This window comes from Sorex araneus, chromosome 1, assembly GCF_027595985.1.
Source record: "Sorex araneus isolate mSorAra2 chromosome 1, mSorAra2.pri, whole genome shotgun sequence".
Taxonomy (NCBI): Eukaryota; Metazoa; Chordata; class Mammalia; order Eulipotyphla; family Soricidae; genus Sorex; species Sorex araneus.
This window is the reverse complement of record NC_073302.1, coordinates 72,671,219-72,692,526: the sequence shown is the minus strand read 5'-3', so window position 1 is coordinate 72,692,526 and position 21,308 is coordinate 72,671,219. Positions and strand designations below refer to the sequence as shown.

General features: G+C 39.4%; 1 protein-coding gene across 1 annotated transcript in view; it reads right to left on the bottom strand.

Moving 5' to 3' along the window:
* Positions 1-21,308, bottom strand: part of PGM5 (phosphoglucomutase 5) — a 234,500-nt gene that overhangs the window by 38,947 nt on the left and 174,245 nt on the right. The window contains exon 10 of the mRNA XM_055135630.1: positions 4,212-4,346. Within this exon, the coding sequence (XP_054991605.1) occupies positions 4,212-4,346 (135 nt within the window). The remainder of the gene's footprint in view (positions 1-4,211; positions 4,347-21,308) is intronic.

Genomic DNA, 21,308 nt, shown 5'->3' with positions numbered 1-21,308 from the left:
CTCCCCACACCCGGTGATTAATATAAACATTAGAGTTTCAGAGGCACCTGTCTAATGAAAATCATCTGTAAAACCGTTCTCCCCACATAACACAAAACGAACCTGTTTGTTTCTGGGTTATTGAATCATACGAAAGACAAATGACAGATATCCCTCAGATTGAGAAGTAAATTCACTGTAGCAGGACTCCTGGCATTTAGATGTTAGTCCCTAAAGTATTCTAGGTACAATTTAGAGCAATACATGCATAAATTCCCTTAATTGGAATGAAGGTTGGGGAAAATTGTTTTTTCCCCCCTGGGGTTGGGGTGAAATGGGGTGTGGTTATACGCTGCAGTAAAAATACCAAAGTTGATTAGCCATGAAATGATTATCAGACTGTGATTATCCAGCTCTTGACAAAGCTTCTCTTTCCTTTTCCTTTTGGATCTTTTATTGTTCATTATCTACTCCACCCACTGACTCAAAGGGACAAGGAAAGAACGGGGATAACAAACTGAATTCAACAAACCTACTTTTAAGTTTGGTGGGGGAAAAAATGGACACAATGGGACTGTTTGTGCTTACCTGTAAAATTTAAAAATAATTGGGGGAATCATTCATTTTTTACAAAATCATCAGCTGGTTTGAGAACTCAGTTAAAAATACTGATTTTGCTAACTGTCAATAATGAAAGTAATTATTTTTAATACTAGGTAATTTCCAGGAAGAGGATTCAGAAACTTTTGTTTCTGATTTAACAAGGACATGAAATGAGGACAATGATAGTCCAAGACTCCTTCCTATCTTTATGTTGTAGGTACCAATAGATAGAATTTTTTTTTATAAAATATACAGCAGGTAGGGTGTTTTCTTTGCCTCTGGCTCACCTGGGTTCCATCTCTGGCATCACATTTGAACCCTGGGCACTACCAGTAATGATCCCTGAACACAGAGCAAGGAGTCAGTCTTGAGCACAGCTGGATGTGGCTCCAAAACCAAACAAAAAATTAAGAAAAATATTTTTATGGGGTCCTGTGAGATAGTACAACAGATAATGTGCTTGCTTTACATGTGGTTGACTGGGGTTTGATCTCTGGCACCTCATGTAGGCAGGCCCCAAGCCCTACAAGGAGTGATCCCTGAGCAGAGACCACAGAGCACAGCCCTGAGCACAGCAGTGTGTGACCCCCAAACCTATATGAAGGTATATTGCAGGCTGGAGGGATAAAACAGAGCGTAAGGTGCTTGCTGCTCATGCAACCTGGCAGCTGGGTTTTATCCCTGGCACCCTATATAGTCTCCTGAGATTTGCCAGGAGTGATTCTGGATTGCAGAGCCAGGAGTAAGCCCTGAGCATTATTGGGTGTGCTTAAAAAAAGAACTTACACAACCACCCAACCAAAAAAAAAAAAAAAACCTTACATTATACCAACTTAAAGGAAATAGCATAATAACCCAGATAGATGTACAGGCACAACTATACAAAAGGACTCAGATAGAAAAACTACAAGCAGCAAGAGGTATTTATGTACATCACAAGTCAAGTCTAAGTGGCATCAGTAGGCAGTTACTAATACTTTCATAAGAAACCACAGTTCAAATCTGTAAAATATGTCCTGGCCACAGTTGTTTAAAATATCAGAAAAAGAAACTACCCACGTACAAAGTAAAATAGCTAGATGCTAGAACAGTTGAAGGGAACATTTTGGTTCTCATGCTAAATAACTTGCAAAAGGAGGGATATTGGGTTAGGGCAGTTAAGGCATTTAGACAACCTGTTCTGTTATAACAGGTTATCTGTGGAGTCTCTGCTGATAAGAGAGGTTTCCTGAGTAGTGGAGCGAATGGGGAAAAGGAATTTTTTCTCTTTTCACTGACTGTCTGTCAGCAAACATGATAGAAAATGCTCTATCTGCAGCAGAGAAAGTCACACAAGATACTACTTCCTTGATGGACCTTGGGTCAATAGTAATATTTGCATCTTGAGGAGAATGTCTTATCTTTACTCTCTTAGCAGTTAGTCAAAGGCTTTCATTCTAGACTGCTTAAAGGCAAAAACCATAGTTCTACAAAGCAAGGCCATAGGTAGATCCCAAATACTCAAAATTAAATGCCTTGATGAGATTCAGCATTAATTGGGACAGATAAACCTACCAGAGAGAACCATTATCCCTATCAGGAGATAAGAGGCCTTTTAAAATATTACTCAAAATTACATGCTGACTTAACTGTTTAAGCTATAGGGATTTAAGTGGGTGAATCAAGGATGTATGGAATTTAATATCTCTTTTCTTAATTTAACTTTTAGTGAAGTCATGTGTGAAATACTCTGAGGTCCACCTCACTAAGTCTGAGAAAATCCTTGCCTTTGATTAAAGAGAGAAGAAATATTAGTCATTAGAAAACCAGTATCAACACAGGATCCCCCAACCATTCAAAAATGGCAAACTCTTTAAACTCACAGGATGGAAACTATGTAGCAGTGAGGCCTAAAATAAGCATTACTTTTTTTCATTACTCACAGACTGAAGTATATACTTCATAGATAACCCTACAGCAGTGACCCAATGGCATCTTTTAGCTTAAAATCAAAATCAGCCTTAAGAAGAAAAAAAAATGTCACTCGGCTTTGATGGTGGCAACTTGGTAGAGACCTTTGGGCACAGGATTGCTTCTGCACAGGTTGAATGGACTGTCCTGCAGTCAGTGTGGAAAGTAAATAAAAATAAGCAAATAACTACCTCATGCAGACAGGGAAAAACATATGGAAAAAAAATAGCCCCAAGACGGTGAGTCAGAGCTGGCGAGGCCGGGAAGATCCTTCCTCACTCTATGTGTAGCTCTAGGCTTTAACACCCTTGCTCTCATTTCATCTCCCAAAGTGAGGAGTAAAGAGCCTTCTACAGAGAAAGAGAAGAAGCCTCCAATTCTTTTATGTTTTGGCACAATTGTGGGTGACATGCACTAACTTGGAAATTATGTGGGCAGTGTGGCCCTCACAGCAAGCTGCAATCCTGAGATGCAAGGGCCAAAGACTGTATGCTCTGCCTCTTCTCACTCTCAGCAACTCTGAGAACAATCCTTGGTCTTCCAGGCCTCTACTTCTCCATCTGGGATTGTTTTACTGTAAAGAGATCTTTTGGCTACAGGGTTTGGTATAAGGATTTACAGTGTCATTTTTAGCAGATTCTTTGACTCTTCCAAGTAATATATCAGCAGGGGATAAACCCCACTAAATTACTGATGACAGAATTTTATTCCATACATACATATGAGGGCACAACTCTAGCATATGATAGCTAGAAATTCTGAAAGCATTAAGTGTTGCTGTTATTGTCATTGTAGCAGTGCTCAAGGGCCACAGGATGTCAGGGATTAAACCCAAGGCTCCACACATGTAAGTTATGCCCTCTTTCAGTTCAGTCATAGCCCAAGGTCAGCAGTAAGTATTTCTTTGCTTCGCTCCTTTTCCAAAGCGCTGCAGATGGAACTAATGTAAATCTCATCAAGAACACTGCTTTAAAACTTAGATTGAAGTAAACACCAAGGGGACAGGGCAAGTCAGCAATGTAGCTGGAAGTATCCTATAGTAGAGCGAGATCTTTTGAGTATTAATGTTGCCTGGAGTCTGAACCAAAATGGGAGTGATGATGCTTCTGCTGGTCTTATTTATTTTCCAAGCTGTTACTGAGCTCAGTTGTTGACATCAAGAAGTGACCAGCTTGGTTGGTGCTATCCCTTTACTTTAAGTTCAGGACAGCCATCAAGTCCCTCTTCTCAAAATGAGCTTTAAAGCAAAATTCAGAGAGGAAGTAACATTAATATTGCATCTCAAGGTCATGGTTCAGTTCAGATTTTTCCAAACACCTTCATAATATGCATCAATACAGCCAAGGATTTGGGAAGTTTGATCAATTATACACTTAACTAAAAAATTCTTTATCTAAGACAAGATGATTCTTCTGAATATCACCTTAATTATCATAGTAGATATTAGTCAAGAGAGGCAAATCATTTGGAAAATATTCATCTAAATGCATCACATGTTCTAGAGAAAAATTTTTCTGTTTCAAACATAATAAATGACTTAAAAATTTTTTTGGACCCAGTTTGTTTTTCAGTTTGAGGTATTAATACAGGAAGTAATATCATCCCCATAAAGACTTGTAAGGGCACTTTCAGTTTTCCAGCAGGTATGAGATACACAGAGAACAAGTCTGCTTTGGTACCTGGGGCTCCTGGTCATGGCCGCCTGGGTCCCTCTCGTAACTCTCTGCATACAGCCTGATGGTGGCCCGAATGCCACTGGAGGAACTGAGCCGAAAGATGAGCCGAGATGCATCTGAGAAAATAATTCTTAGGCCCTGAAACCAAGAATATCCAGAATGGGTTCATGAATAAATGAAGATACAATTGTAATGATTAATAAATATCTTGGATATCAGTATATTTCTCTAATCAAAGGACAACCAGCATCCTGGAATTAATACTCAGCATCTGACACTCCCCAAAGTAGAACAGCAGGTGAAGCTAAAGGTTACTTAAGGTTTCCATTTGTCTTTTATTCCTATTTCTGTTGTCTTGTGGTTAAAGTTGGGGGAGGGTTAGGAGCAAAATGCTGAACAGATGTTCAAGTTCCTGTGGTCTGATGAGATGAGAATAAAAAAAAAAAAACAGGTAGCTATAACAAGGATAGAAAAAGATTTAATGTCCCTAAGACCAAAGCTTGTCCCTTAAACAGTTGCTGGATACAATAGGGGATAAGCATTTTATCTACTGTGGCAAGATAAAATACCCATGCTAAGGTTACTTCTTTAATCTCAAGAGGAAACTTCAAGTTAGCTGGTGGTGAAGGTGACGGTTCTGGTCGTGGTGATGAGAGGCCACACCCAGTGGTGTTTGGGAGTCACGTGGGGCCAGGAATCAAAATCAAAACAGGCATATGCTCTTCTACTTGAGCCACAGTCCAACCCTAAGTTTACATTCTGATTTTTCTTTCCTTGTCCCCACATTCCTATAACAGCAATGTAATTCTACAGTCAAGTGCTTGGGACTGGAGTCTGTACTGGACGCTAAGTCTGCCTGAGTACATCTTCATCTTCTTGCCTTTATCTTCCCATGTAAGACCTTCACTGCAGAGTGCAGTGAAACAGAGCTGTGGCTACCTCACTGTTACCCAGTACTAATTTGGCTGGGCTCAGAACATCTCTACTCTCTCAACATCACTTCTCATTAGTGGCAGAGGTATTTTTAAAGTGACTATATATCAAATTGTGACTTTTGTGGAAGGAAATTTGTTTTCCTAAGATGACTGATAACGCCATTGTTATCAAAAAGCTTATTGCCAGCGGTCAGAGGAAATAGAAGGGAACAAAATAATATGTCTGGCTACTTGTTATTTCTGAAAAAGGAGACAGCTCAGGAAATTTTGATATCAGACATTTTTCCCTACAAAATGTACTCTTGACGTTCCTCTAATACTAAATCCTGCTTTTAAAGAATAAATCGTTATAAAAATATACTCTACCTGCCATATAAACCTGACAGTCAATCCTTTATTCTATTCCCATCTAGACTCAGGAATGCTGATTCCATCAGAATGATTTTCTGCTGTTGACATTTTGTAGACATATATTGTCCCAATTCTTAATTCAAAAGCCAGAGTCTCTCTTGAAGTGGTATAATATGTGCTTTAATTTGTATAACAAAAGGGGACTATTTCCTTAACTGGCAATCCACCATGATATGATAGTAGCTTTGCAAACAGGAAGCTGTTATCCAGGATTCATTCATTAGACAAACATTTCAGAGCTTCTCTCCTAGGACGAGCTTTAGGCTAAGCTCAGGTCATGTGAAGATAATGACATAGTACTTACTCTCAATAAGCCTGGATGGGTTATCATAATTACATTATAGTGAACCAAAGCCCTTTTCTTAATCACCACATAAAGCTGGAGAAGTCAATAGTTGTAAAATTCCAAATGCAGCAATTTCCTAGTATCCACAAAGTACCATACACCAAACTCAAACTGATAATGAAGTCTTTAAAGCTTCTACAATTGCATTCACAGGCATGTTTTTACAAATTCTTTTGTAATTGTAATTCCTCATTAAGCCTACATTTTCATTGTCACCATGTCTGATACACAAGAGAAAGTAGTTTCATTATTTAGGACTATGGTTTATTCATAAATCAGTTACAGAAATATCCAAGGCTGAAACCCTAAACCACTTGTTGATTCCAAATAACTCTTCTAATAACCTCCCAGACACACCCCTTGGAGATAGTTCCTACTACACAAGTAAACTCCCAGATTAGTTTGTTACCAGTGAAATTTTTTTAAAAATCCAGGCCACAAAAACCAGCAAGATATGTTATCTACTCCTAACTTAGTCTTTTTTTTTAAGAAAATTCAGTTGCATTTCCATCACACAAGACTGGCACCCAAGGACAGTAGATACAAGGGCCAGGAGGATTGCCCTATAGCTGGAAGACTGCTCCATGAGCGGAGGGGAGAAGGCAGATGGGATAGAGAAGGGATCACTAAGAAAATGATGGCTGGAGGAATCAGTCGGGATGGGAGATGTGTGCTAAAAGTAGATAATGGACCAAACATGATGACCTCTCAGTGTCTGTGTTGTAAGCCATGATGCCCAGAAGTAGAAAGAGAGTATGGTGAATATTGTTTGTCATGGAGGCAGTAGGAGGGTGGGAAAGGGGGAGTATACTGGGGATATTGGTGGTGGGGAATATGCACTGATGGAGGGATGGGTGTTTGATCATGTGTGATTGTAACCCAAACATGAAAACGTGTAACTATCTCACAGTGATTCAATAAAATTTTTTTAAAATTATGTTGCATTTTTCCCTTTGAGTGTAGCTGTGTCTTTAGCTGAACAGAAGACTAATTAGGACCTATATTTGACAGCCTGAAATAGATTATGTATTTGAAAAGATGAAAATCAAGTGAATAACAAACATCAATCTACTGCAAATAATTCAACATCTTCTCTCAGAAGGAACCAACCAGGAGATCTTAGTAGAAAATTAAGGTGCTTGGGAGACTCTAGGGAAGGAACAGTACAATTCTCTTTTCCCACATGGAACAATAAAACTTTTGAGTCAGCCCAGTTCTTTGCTATACCAACACTAATTCCACGTCTGAAGACCACCCCTTTGCATGAATAGTTGCTCTGGATAGCATTGAGAAAGGTTGCATGTTCCACCATTGAACTTGATGCAATCTCAGACTGAATATGAATCAAGTTCTCTCTAGCATGCACCATCACCTACTTTCAGCTCAAAAATGAGGTCAAAATCACCACTGGCCAAGACTTATCAAATTGATAAATATTTCTTAATCCTAAAAAAAACCCAATTTATAATTTGCCTCCTACTCCCATTTTAAAAATAAACCAGGAGTTGACAATATATAGATTGATTCCCAAATCTGAGCTCCCACCTGTTTTTATAAAGTTTTATTGGAACACAGTCTCACCCATTCACTTCTGTATTCACATGATGTTTTTGTACTATATCTGCAAAGCTGAATGGCTGTGACATTGGCTGACTAATAAGATTGAAAATATTTGCAATCTGGCCCTCAACCAAACACACTTTTTGATCTGTGGTAGAAGCCATCATATTACCCCCAACTTAGAATATCTTCCCTTCAGTCCTACCTCAAAAAATGGAAAATATAACCATCTTCCCTATAAAAATCCCCCCAGAGAGAACTTATGCTTATGAATATTAAGTGTCCAATCCATCCATTTCCCAGGTATTCCAGTTCCTAGTCATATATTCATCTGGACACATATTTGGCAATGTTCAGTGCACATCTGACTACCTACTTCTGAGAGAAAAATGATTATATTAAATTGTGTTTAAGTTTATTTTACTTTTGTGAGGGGGCGGGAGGTTACACCTGGCTTGCTCAGGGCTTATTCCTGGCTCTGCACTTAATGAGCACTTCTGGTGGGGTTTGAGAGACCATATGTGGTACCAGGGATTGAACTCATGTCTGCCACATGCAAGTGCTCTACTCATATATAAAACTAAAATGATCTGGTCTGGCATTTTAGTTTTAGATGATAATTATTATTGCAATGTATAACACACAGTCTTATAAAGTCTCATTTGCAGTCATATAGGAGTATCACTGGACATTGGATAAAACTCTACACAGACATTCCCTAAAGCGCCAAGTGTTAGGAAAGACCGTCCTTCCCTGTGGGAACTGGTATGTTTTTCCTTCTTTCTGACAATAAAACTGTATAACTAATAATATTTCCCCCTTTCAATAGCGCTGCCAGAACACTAATGCCAAATTTGATGTTCAGCCCAAGTGGATCCTTATGACTTGCATAACTATGAATTTTCTTCTTCTGTTCTTGACTCTGTAATCTTATTTATATTTCCCTAGTCTTGATTTCTGTTTTTATTTATATTCTAACAGCTTCATTATGTGTTTTTGCTGCCACAATCCTATTGCAAAGTCCAATGCAAGTGAATAAATTTCCCAACAGTCTTAACCATGGGGTGTGGAAATTGCTGAATTGTGTCTTTGGGCCCTCCATTAGCTGATGAGCTCTGGCAGGGCAAAGCCTGTATTCCCTGTTCACTATTTATCTACATAGCGGCAGAGTTGACCCCCCATAAATATTTGCTGACAACATCATTGTCCATTCCACAATAGGAGGGAGTACCACTAGAAACCTTGATCCTTCCACATTCATTAAGGAATCACAGAACAAATGAAAATACACTCATATTTTCATTGGTGAACTGGGGAAAACCTACTTTGAAAGGTAGTTGTACAGGATAAAATCATGTCTAGTAATCCCTTGCAAATCATCATTATAGCATCCACTCTATGGTATTCATTAATCTTTCACTGACAAAATTTTAATTTTAGCTAAAAATAACAGATTTCAACCATGATAGGATCCTGTCCCAAGCTGGATGATATTGGGACAAACTGTTACCTATTAATTGCAAACCTTGCTGCACACTGGACTCATCTGAGAGTCCTTAAGAAAGAGTAATATCTATTTGCCACCCAGTCCTTAGGACTTAATGTTTTGGAGATCAGTCTTGAGTGACTGACTTTTGAAAGGTCTCTTGGTGATTCCAATTTCCAGCTAAACACAGAAACAATGAGTAGACTCTTTACTTAGAGTCACCTGCCTCTTGTATCAAGTGACCTGATATGCCATCTTAAGAAAGATCCATTTGATTGGATCAACATGGAGAGTATCATGTTAAGTGAAATGAATCAGAAAGAGAGGGACAGACATAGAAAGATTGCGCTCATCTGTGGAATATAAAGTACCAGAATGGGAGACTCTCATGCAAGAATAGTAGAGATGAGTACCAGGAGGATTGCTCCACAGCTTGGAAGTCGGCCTCACATGCTGGAGGAAAAGGCAGCTCAGATAGAAAAGGGACCACCAAGTAAAGGGTGCTTGGAGGGCCTGCTCAGGATGGGAGATGCATGCTGAAAGTAGACTATAGACTGAATGATGGCCACTCAATACCTCTATTGCAAACCACAACACCCAAAAGGAGAGAGAGAGAACAAAAGGGAATGCCCTGTCACAGAGGCAGAGTGGGGTGGGGGGTTGGGTGGGGTGGTGGGAGGGATAATGGGATCATTAGTGATGGGGAATGGGCACTGGTAGAGGGATGGGTACTCGATCATTGTATGACTAAGATGTAAGCACAAAAGTTTGTAAGTCTGTAACTGTACCTCATGGTGATTCAACATAAAAATAAAAAATCTGATCAAAACTTTTTTAAAAATTTATTAATTATTTTTTAAATTTTTTAATTTAAAAAAATAAAATAAAATGAGATGCAGTCAAAAAAAGAAAATAAAAGAAAGATCCATTTAAGACTTAGGTTTCATGAATGCAGTACCATCAGAAAGGAAGCTTACGCAGGCCATGATTAAATAAGCTAATCATCATCTGGTTGCTGAGTCCCTAAACCCTCCTTCAAGAAACTTGTCTGAATGAAGTACCTCCATTGAGCCATATGATTCTAACTGGTGAAGACACAAAATTTTTCAAGAAACTCTTGAGACAAGAGTGAAGGACTGCAGAATACCATCACTGTCACAACAGCTAGTACTGTAAATCATCCAGATGATGAAGGACAGTCACAAATTCAGAGGAGAGAAAAATATTCCTTCATTAAAGGACAGTGTTCGATAATTATGGGATGGATGTATCAAAAGAGCAGATCGGTTTCTACCCCAGCATTGCATTTCTTCTCTTGTTTTATTTCTGTTTTTTGTTTGTTTGTTTGTTTGTTTGTTTGGATTTTGGCCTCTGGTGCTGCTCAGGGCTTACTCCTGGATCTGTGTTCAGAAATCACTATTGGCTGGGCTCCAGGGGCCATATGGTGTGCTGGGCATCAAAACTGGGTCAGCTTAGAGCAAGGCAAGTGCCCCTGTACTCCTTTCGAATACCCGAGGTTGTAAACTTATCAGTGATAAGTGTTTGACCACCTTTGCTTTGCCAAGGAGGACAGCTAAAAGATGTAGCACTGTGGCACTGTCATCCTGTTGTTCATCGATTTGCTTGAGCAGGCACCAGTAACGTCTCCATTGTGAGACTTCTTGTTACTGTTTTTGGCATATCGAATACGACACGGGTAGCTTGCCAGGCTCTGCCGTGTGTGCGGGATACTCTCGGTAGCTTGCCAGGCTCTTCAAGAGGGATGGAGGAATCAAACTCAGGTTGGCCTCATGCAAGGCAAATGACTGGAGACCTATAATAATTCCCCCAAAATATTAAAATGGCTCAACAAACTGGGCACATGCAAAGCATGCAGGAGACCTGGGTTCTAAACCAGATACCAGAGTTTTTCATGAACCTACCTGGTGCCAATCAGGTGTGGCCCAAAAGTAAAAACATTAAAACAGGGAAACTTCCCCATAAATATCTATCCTTACACCTACACAAAATTCAAATTTGCCTTCAATTATCAATGTAGCATTTGTTTCTTTCAGACCTGCCCCTTCTTTGGATTGTAGTTTATAGAGAGTCAGTTTGAAAATGATACTAAATAACAACTAAAGCCTAGCTGGCCACTTAGTCTTAAGTAAGTTGCTTAAATTCTCTAGTCTTAGTTTCCTAAAAAGTAGATGGAAAGTAATTTAGCCTGGCTGCTGTGAGCATCATATCAGAAGTCATATATAAAAAGGGCTTTGAAAATGACAAATCATATAAGTGAACCATTATTATTCTTTGTTAAACTTTAAATGAAAGATGCTATGCTCCTTGTTGCCCAGACTTCAGATTCTGCAAGACAGATTTAAAAAATTGAAACCAGGAAGAGATGAAAAGGAACATACATACAATGGAAAGCCCACAAGATTCACTGCAGATCTGAGTCAGAAGAGAATGGAGGGATCAAGTATAAAAACTCAATGAAATGAACATGTGGCCAAGAATACTCTATTCAGCTAGATTATCATTCAGATTTATAAGAACAATACTGAGCTTCAAGGACAGGCAACAATTAAAGGAATTCATAGCCTTGAGATCAGTCTTATAAGAATCATCAAAGGAGTTTCTATACAAGTACAGACACGTCTCAGTGCCTCGACACTGTGTGTGGCACTCACTTGTGGTGCTATGGTCACCCTCTGTTAGACTAAGAAAGGTTTGTTCACTCCTAGCTTGCTAAGGGATTTTATATCCTTTTAGTAATGAGCAAATATTCCATTTATACTGAAAGTTCTATGCTTGCTTAGGTCATTTTTATACATAGATATTTTATTATAATCTTTATTTATTAATGTAGACACAAGCATTAACTATAACATAAAACAAATACTTTCTTTTTAGGTAAAACACAATTTTATAATTTTATGGGCCTATTAAGATCTCCCCACTGAGACTTTCTCTTTTTCTTTTAAAACTTTTTCATTGAATCACTGAGATAGACCCTTACAAAGCTGTTTATGATTGGATTTCAGTCATACAGTATTCCAACAGTCAACCCTCCACCAGTGTACATTTCCCAGCACCAGTGTCCCCAGGTTCCCTCCATCACCCCCCACCCATCACACTCTGCCTGCCTTTATGGCAGATGCTGTTCTTCTCTCTCTCTCTCTTTCTCCTTTTGGGCATGCCAGTAAGACATTTTTTTTTTTTGCTTTTTGGGTCACACCCGGCCAGGGTCACTCCTGGGTCTGCACTCAGGAATCAATCCTAGCGGTACTCAGGGGACCATATGAGATGCTGGGAATCGAACCTGGGTTGGTTGAGTGCAAGGCAAATGCCCTACCCACTTTGCTATTGCTCCAGCCCCTGAGGAAGACTTTTTTTAGTTCTCTTCATTGCTACCATTTTTTTAATTTGTAGAATTTATCTATTTCATGTAAATTTTTAAATATACTGGTATAACATTATTCATACAATTAAAAATTATATAATAGTAAAAGGGAACATAAACAGTTTTTGAAAAAAATTAATTTTTATCAACTTGTAATTGATTTATAATTTTGTAGAATTTCAAGAGTTTAGCTTTATATGTCTGTAGATGTCATTCACTGTATCACTGTATCACTGTCATCCCGTTGTTCATCGATTTGTCGAGCGGGCACCAGTAACATCTCTATTACATTCAGCCCTGAGATTTTAGCAGCCTCTCCTTACTCGTCTTTCCCAATGATTGGAGGCTCTTTCAGGGTCAGGGGAATGAGACCTATTGTTACTGTTTTGGGCATATCATTAGGTGTCATTACTCTACAAAAATAATTCATATTTGGGATATAAAGAAACATAGTTAGAGAGCAACAAGTGATATAAGTCATCAGAACCGGAGATTTTGTCTATAGAACAAAGCTTACATGGGAGGGGGCTTGGAAGGGGTCCTTGGAACACTGGTGCAAGGAAATGGACACTGGTGATGTGTGTGGTGTTGGAATAATGTAGGCACAAAAAGTATACTTCACAGTATTGTGTATCTGGCACATCAATAAAAATGGTAAAGAAAATTCTAAATAGCAATGGTTTAGGTGCAATGGTATGTATTTTAAAATACAAAGATTTAAGTTCAATTTTATTTTCAGAAGTTTGCTCTGCCCTCTAAAAGCCACTGTTGGAAACTCTTTTCAATTTTTCTCAGACCTCCCACAGAACTGGCTAGTTTGGCAATACAATTTTCCTCCCAGGCCGTTCAATTTAGACCTTTGAGATCCTGAAGGAAATAATATAAAATCATCCATAACACTTGCTCCAGAGTGGAGGGATAGCACAGTGGGTAGGGCGTTTGCCTTGCACATGGCCGACCCAGGTTCATTCCTTCATCCCTGTCGAAGAGCCCAGCAAGCTACCAAGAGTATCCCGCCCACATGGCAGAGTCTGGCAAGCTACTCATGGCATATTCAATATGCCAAAAACAGTAACAACAAGTCTCACAACGAAGACGTTACTGGTGCCCGCTCAAGCAAATCAATGAACAATGGGGACGACAGTGCAGTGCTACTCATCCTTCAGTGCAACACTTGCTCCTTTTATGAGAAAGAAAGGGAGCCTGGGGCGATCTCAGCAGCAGAGTGCCTGATGTGTAGGCACGGGGCCAGGAATCCCTTCCCTGGACCACCCTGCCCCCACCATGTGCTGAGTGTGATACTTGCAGCACTGCTGTTGTGAGACCCTTGGTGCCACAACAAAGTGTGTCATCTCCAGTGTGGGGAAAACCAAGTGCATGCAAGCACCCTACTAAAGGGTGTAACTCTTGGGGAGCACTAAGCCGAGGATGCAACCCCCATCCTCAAAAAAGGAAGGAGAAAAAAATTATGTCAGAATAAAAGAGGAGAAATTTAAAACAACAACAACACAGCTTGTTGAAGGTGATGCAATGTGTTCTACTGGAGGATGCAAGACTTCCAGCGAGATCTTCTGCCTCCAGAATGAAAATGATGGAGTGAACCCTTTGAAAGAGATAATCACAGACATTGTCTCCTGCGAAATATCTGAGCAATATTTCATGCTTTGCAAGGCCCCCCAAACTGGCACAGAGCCTTCTGTAGAGTAGGTATCCGATAAGTGATAAATGAATGATGGGGGTTATTATTATTTATTATTATTATTATTATTATTATTATTATTATTATTATTATTTAGGGAGGGGAAGCCCTTGTGTAAATCAATTCAGGGAAATCTCCAAATTGCTAAATACACGTAGAGCTGCCAGATGTTAGTTTGGAGACCACAGGACATGTTGCAGCCAGGCGGGGAAAGGGGAACTTTACATTACCAACAGTTATTTGGCAACATCTGACCTAGTCAAACAGACTTAGGATAAATTCCAGGGGAAAGCAGCACATGGGTCTGAAATCTGGTACAATGTCCCATGTACAGTCAGTTGGCCACACCAGGCACGAGGACCTTGGAGACAGAACGAGCTTGGAAGAGACAGACTGTGGGCCTAACTCAGATGTTTATCTCCCACAGGAAATCCCAGTGGTTTATCTGGAAAGCTTCAAGGTGAAAATATTGCGGAGTAACATCTGAACCACATTTTGTAGAAGAAAGCATGTAGCTTATAAAGCAGAAGATTAGGACAGATTGAGCTCTCCAAGAAAATAAAAATCACTTTTCTTTGTTTAAGTCAGAGAGTTGACTGAGAGTATGGTCAAAGTGGCTGAACACAGCGGCACCTAGTTCATCCCTTGCTCTGATATAAATTACAAATAGGTGACTCCCTGCCCATCCCCCCAACCCCCACCCTGGACAGATGCTATCACTGGCCTGGACTTCAGCTTCTCTTTCCCCATTCAGAAGTGCGTCTGTAGTAACTGCAGAGCTTTAGGCAGATGCCCACTCTTGGGAGCAATTGTTATCTAGCCTGTCTTACAACCCAACAACACTCTTAAGGGTCAATCATCACAAAGAACTGTCTTGGAAAAGTAACGTCTACTGGCCCCTTAAGACCTACTTTCAAGCACCCATTTAACAAAAACCACATTAGGCAAGGAAATGGTTGCTAGGAAAAGGAAGAGTTAAAAGTTATATCTCATCCAGATCCCAGCTACCAAATTTGGAACCAAGGAATTAGGTCACACACATTTCATGTCATTGGCCCAATGTCCTTAGCCAAAATGACTGCTGATCTCTGTTCACTCAACACCAGCCCTGATTTTGGGATTCAGAGACACTTTCCCCCGAAAACAAGGGTAGCTTCCTCTCAGAGTTCCTATGAGAGTTTGCAGCTTTTTCCTTTAATATTTATGTTTCCTGGTGATGATTGCCCTTCTGGTCAAATACAGACATTAATATGACTAGGAATTAACTGTAATGCTATTTCAGAGTGCTAGTTTTTACCATCTATCTTAGCAGGATTCCACTACCAATATTTCAGAATATATTCCTAAAACAATCAACTTTTGTCTGAATAAGGTAATTCACAAAAAGAAATTAAAATTAATCAGAAGCAAGGGGATAAGAACTTTTTGACTACCTAGAAGAGTGCCTGCTCTATTTTTTAGTCAGCAAAGGATCACTATAAATAATGAATATGCACTATTCTTGTAAAAAAACCCTCAAATTATAGCAAAAGCAACTCCTGGAGGAAATAAAAATCTATGGTTTTCAATGTACACAACAATAGCTGCAGTTGTCTTATTTACCAGAACTACTGTGCTGTGGAATGAAAACTGAAGGTGAGAACCACAGCTATGGTAACAGCCCACTGAGAATGCTATTGTACCCTGTTGAGAAATCCGTCTGGTTATTTATTTGGGAAGCTAGACAATACTATATCTACATTTTGATGGAAAGAAACACGCAGTCTGATATGATTGTTTCACCCAGGTCAGTTCCTATTCACTCTTTTTTTTTTGGCTTTTTGGGTCACACCCGGCACTGCACAGGGGGTTACTCCTGGCTCTGCACACAGGAATTACTCCTGGCAGTGCTCAGGGGACCATATGGGATGCTGGGAATCGAACCTGGGCCAGCCGCGTGCAAGGCAAACGCCCTACCCACTGTGCTATCGCTCCAGCCCAGTTCCTATTCATTCTCCAGGACAGAGTTTAACTATCACCTTCACAAAGAAGAACTTTCAGAGCTGTGACATAGTTCAGTTCCTTCTTCTAAGCCCCCCAAATAAGTATATTCTCTCTAATGCCATTCAGTAAATTCTATAATAATTACAAGTTATATGTAAGTTTGTACTCTCTGCTAACTTTTCTGTATGCTACTGACTCCTCAATGCCCAGAAAGCTCACTGACAGACTAGGTACTGAAGTCTTCAGTAAATAAATGATTACATAAACAAATCAATTTTTGATTGTTTGTTTGGTTCACACCCAGTGATGCTTAAAGGTTACTCTTGGAATAATTTACAGGTCACTCTTGCATTGAGGAATCACTCTTGGCCAGGCTCAGGGGACCACATAGGATGCTAAGGATTGAACCCGGGTTGGCTGCATGCCAGTCAAGTGCCCTCCCTACCTATTACACTATCTCTCTAGCCCCAAGAAATAATTTTTTTTAATTCTTTTATTGATTCACCATGTGGAAAGTTACAAAGCTTTCAGGTTAAAGTCTCAGTTATACAATGCTCAAACACCCGTCCCTTCACCAGTGCACATATTCCACCACCAAGAATCACGATATACCTCCCCCCTTCCCCCCACCTCCCCAGCCCCCCACCCCGCATGTGTAACTGGTAAATTTCACTTTACTTTCACTTTACTTTAATTACATTCAATATTTAAACAAAAAATTCACTATTATTGATTTGGAGTTTCTCCCCCCTAAAATCGATCTGCTGAAAAGAAAGCGTTTGGTAATTTGTTTTCCATTGCTGAGAATGAAGAGATATGAGGTCAGGAGGCCAAACCAGCAGCAGCATAGTTTTGGATTTCTGTATTTTAGTGTTTTAGTAACTAAGTCCAGAGAAATGTCTGCCAGGAATCGCAACATTGTAAGCTTGTACCCCAAGAAATAAAATTTTTATTGCCTTCATCACATTGTACTAAGGTAAGAAAGGAATGCATGCTCATTATGAGAATATTTTTCAATATCATAACCTACAACAGAAAAAGTATTTTTAAACCCAGTTTTGATTATAATATATGTGTGCTTATTAAGTCATCACTCCCTAAACAACTCTGTCACAACATAAGAGCATTGTTTGTGGATACTATCATATTCAAATTTTATTGGTGGATTAATCAGTAAGACTAAAGTGATTTCTTCAAATCTATATTTGGGTGTACAAACCACACTCCATATTATAGAGACAATGATATGTTGCCAACGTGACAATCTCAGTATTGATAAGAGTATGTGATTAAGGTCAATATTGAGGGTTGACCTATTAACTTTGAACAGAGAATCCCTAGTTGGGCTCCTGATTCTCCAGATGACACTGTTGAATTGCTCTCAGATAAAAGCTCACTAGAGCAAAGATTTCCGTGTATTTCTCTCTGTTTGCTGACCAGGGGTCATTATCACCATTTATAGGTTGGACTGAAATGAATTTTAAGATTGCCAGTTCACTTTATTATTTCTCATGAAATGTATAACTGCAGATACCATCATGCATTATTTTTTTCTTTTTGAGTCACACCCAGCAATGCTGAGGGATTATTCCTGGCAGTGCTCGGGGTACCATACAGGGATATTGGGGGTAGAACCTAGGTTGGCTTTGTGCAAGGCAACGGTTCTCTGCTCTCTATAATCGCTCTGCCCCCCCCCATCATGCATTTAAAAATAATAACTCTAAAAGAAAATTCACTTCAGAATCTGTCTTCAATGTAAGTTTTTTCTTCTGAACTAATTTCAAAGGGTTCTGTTTTCCAAGTTTTAAAATATCAAATGTTTCCACATAGCCTACATTAACTTGAAGAGATACTAATAAGCTCCAAGTTGGCCTGACATAATCAGATTGGACTTGGTTTTCTACATCAGCTAACTGGTATGTATTTCTTTACATCAGGTTTTTAAATATCAGCAGAAGTGTTACTTGTAGATTACTTCATCACTGATAGAATTTCATGATTCTTGATCTTGGTAAAGAGAAATATCATTCTTGGCTAAGATATAAAGACTCTGTTACTTAAAATTTTCTTCTAAAGAGTCAAGGTCTCTTGTTTCTAAACTAATTTTCAAAATGTAAGCCATAACTATGGATTGATGTCTACTTTGGTTTCAACACATTACTCAGTGAATGTACCACTACTCTATACTGGTACCATTTATCTGACAGCCCTTTATTCAGAACACCAGACCAGACTTGTCCATCTATCAGAGATAGGGGCACTGAGAAAAGATTCTAGATTTGGGGTGCAAGAAGGGAATGGGAAGGAGGAGGATTAAAGAGTATCTAGGTATTATCAATTTTCTTTCACAATATTGATTAGAGTAGGAGGAGGAGTGCCTAACACCATGGAAAATTTTGTTGTTGTTGTTCTGGGGCCACACCCAGCAGTGCTTAGGGCTTACTTTTGGTTGGGTGCTCAGGGATTGCTCTTGGCTGGGCTCAGGAGACTCCACAGGGAGCTGAGGCTCTAACCCAGGTGGCCATTCTTCAGGTGTTAGGGAGTCTCTTACTCTTCCATTCCTTTCTCATCTTTTTATAAGACATTCATTGGAAACCACTTAAATTACTCAGCAATATGATCAGACAACCCCTTTACCCTCACAGTGGCTAATTGACTTAACTCATTTAGAGAAACCATCATTATTCATTCACGTGACATTTCTGTTCATCTGTAAAAGCAACATATTCTCATGGGACCACATAAGGATGAATTCTACTGTTAGATCATGCCCCACTAAAATTCTATTTCTAAATCAAAGTCTCTCTTGGGTTCTGTTTAGTAGAAGATATGCAGCAACTTTTCTCTTGGTGCACAAGGTGACAAAAATATTAGGTACTTGGAAGCAGCCATACTTAATCCTATGAGACTCCCCAGGTCACTGAGAGAGTTCACATGAGGAACTTTTCTTTTTTATTTTCTGAGAAGTCTTAGGCTCCCATGGTCTTTTTTTATTTTATTTTTTAATTTTTTTATTGAATCACTGTGAGATAGTTACAAGCTTTCATATTTGGGTTACAATCTCACAATTATCAAACACCCATCCCTCCACCTATGCACATTCCCCACCACCAACATCTCGGGTATACCCCCCTTTCCCACCCTCCCCCCTGCCTCCATGGCAGACAATATTCCCCATACTCTTTCTCTACTTTTGGGCATTATGGCTTGCAACACAGACACTTAGAGGTAATCATGTTTGGTCCATTATCTACTTTCAGCATGCATCTCCCATCCCAACTGGTTCCTCCAGCCATCATTTTCTTAGTGAGCCCTTCTCTATTCCATCTGCCTTCTCCCCTCTGCTCATGAAGCAGTCTTCCAGCTATGGGGCAATCCTCCTGGCCCTTGTATCTACTGTCCTTGGGTGTCAGTCTCATGTGATGTTATTCTATACTCCACAAATGAATGCAGGAGGAGCATCTCTTTTACTCATGGAATGACCCTGCAGGAGAGATGGTTGAGCATTTCCACCTTGGCGAACAGAGGCATATCTTATCAACAGAACAGGATTTCAATTTCACTTTGGATAGAGAAGCATTTTATCTCTAGAGATATATGTGAAACAGCTCCCCTACCCCCAGTCTGTTTCCTGCCTCTGACTTCAAATCAAGGACAAAAGAAAAGATGGGAAATTTAAAAAAAGATTTTCCCTTCTGAAATCAAGTCTGTGAACTGAGGCTGAGGACTGGGGGGGAGCAGAAATGCGATGCTGAATCAAATCCCAGAAAACTCAGAAATTGCAGTTTTTCCCATGGCGCCCTGCAAAGTTAGCTGTTGTATGTTTCCCTGCCTTTTCTTATCAAATATGAAGTGCCAATATCTTTATTTCCCAAGGATGCTTTTGCAATATAACTCATTTCAGTTGACCAGTTAACTGGTCATTTATCATGGGCCAAGACTTTGGTTGAATTATTTCAATGATCCCAACTGGAATATGAGATAACCACAATTACTCTCTCTTCTTACAGATAAGGAGCAAGGCCCAGAGAGACTGGAAAACAACACCTTAAGGCACTCAGCAAGGAGGCAGAACTGAGATTTAAAACCAATTCTTTCTGATTTCAAGTCTGTCTATTTCAGCATACCACACTTCTCTTGCCCCTTCCCCACCCTTTCCTCAACTGGCATTCAGCCAAATTAGGATCCTGGCAATGGAAAAGAAAATGACATTTCTTAAACATGATAGCTCCATTATGGTTTTATAGAACTTTATTCTCAAAGTTCTTCATATCCCTAGATGATAATTTTTGCCAGCCTACACAGCCCCCTCCCTTGAGTTGATAGTCAGAGAGACTAAGCAGGATATCTAAATTCACAAATCTAGGTAGAGACAAGTCAGCCTTCACACATATGTCTGTTTGACTCTAGCATGACAGAACACTGGCATGACCCATAGCCATCTGCCTCCCACCTCAAATAGAAAGATTGTCTTATCTTTCCTTTGGAATTTGCTAGGTAAGGCAATAACATGGAGGAATATTTTTGTTACTACTTTGGGTGGATAAATCTTCTAAATAATTTTATAATAATTCATAAAATTATTACATATAAATAGGCTATTTTTTTATTGAATCACCATGTGGAAAGTTACAAAGCTTTCAGGCTCAAGTCTCAATTACACAATGCTCGAACACCCATCCTTTCACCAGTGCACATATTCCACCACCAAGGTTATTGTAAAATTACAATTGAAAAATTCAATTTAAATTCAATTTTAAATTCAATTTAAAATCACAATTTAGTAGGCTATTTTAAAATTACAATTTTCTATAATTAAAAGGACTAATATTAAGAGTTGATTAAAATGTACAGAAGTAAGACTAATACCCAAGGACAGTAGAAATAAGAGCAGGAGGATTTCTCTGCAGTTGCAAGCCTGCCACAAGTGCTGGGTGAGAAGGCAGTTGGGATAGAAAAGGGACTACTATGACAATGACAGTTGGAAATGATCACTCTGGATAAGAACTGAGTGCTGAAAGTAGGTAAACAACAAACAAACAACAAACATGATAACCTCTCAGTACCTATATTGCAAGCCATAATGCCCAAAGCAGAGAGAGACAGAGAGACAGAGAGAGACAGAGAGAAGTGCCTGCTAAAGAGGCAGACTGGGAGGATGGGGGATGGTAGGACAGAAACTGGAGCCATTGGTGGTGGGAAATATACATGGGTGGAGGGATGGGTGTCAGAACATTGTACAACTGAAACCCAATCATGAACTTTATAACTGTGTATTTCATGGTGATTTAATAA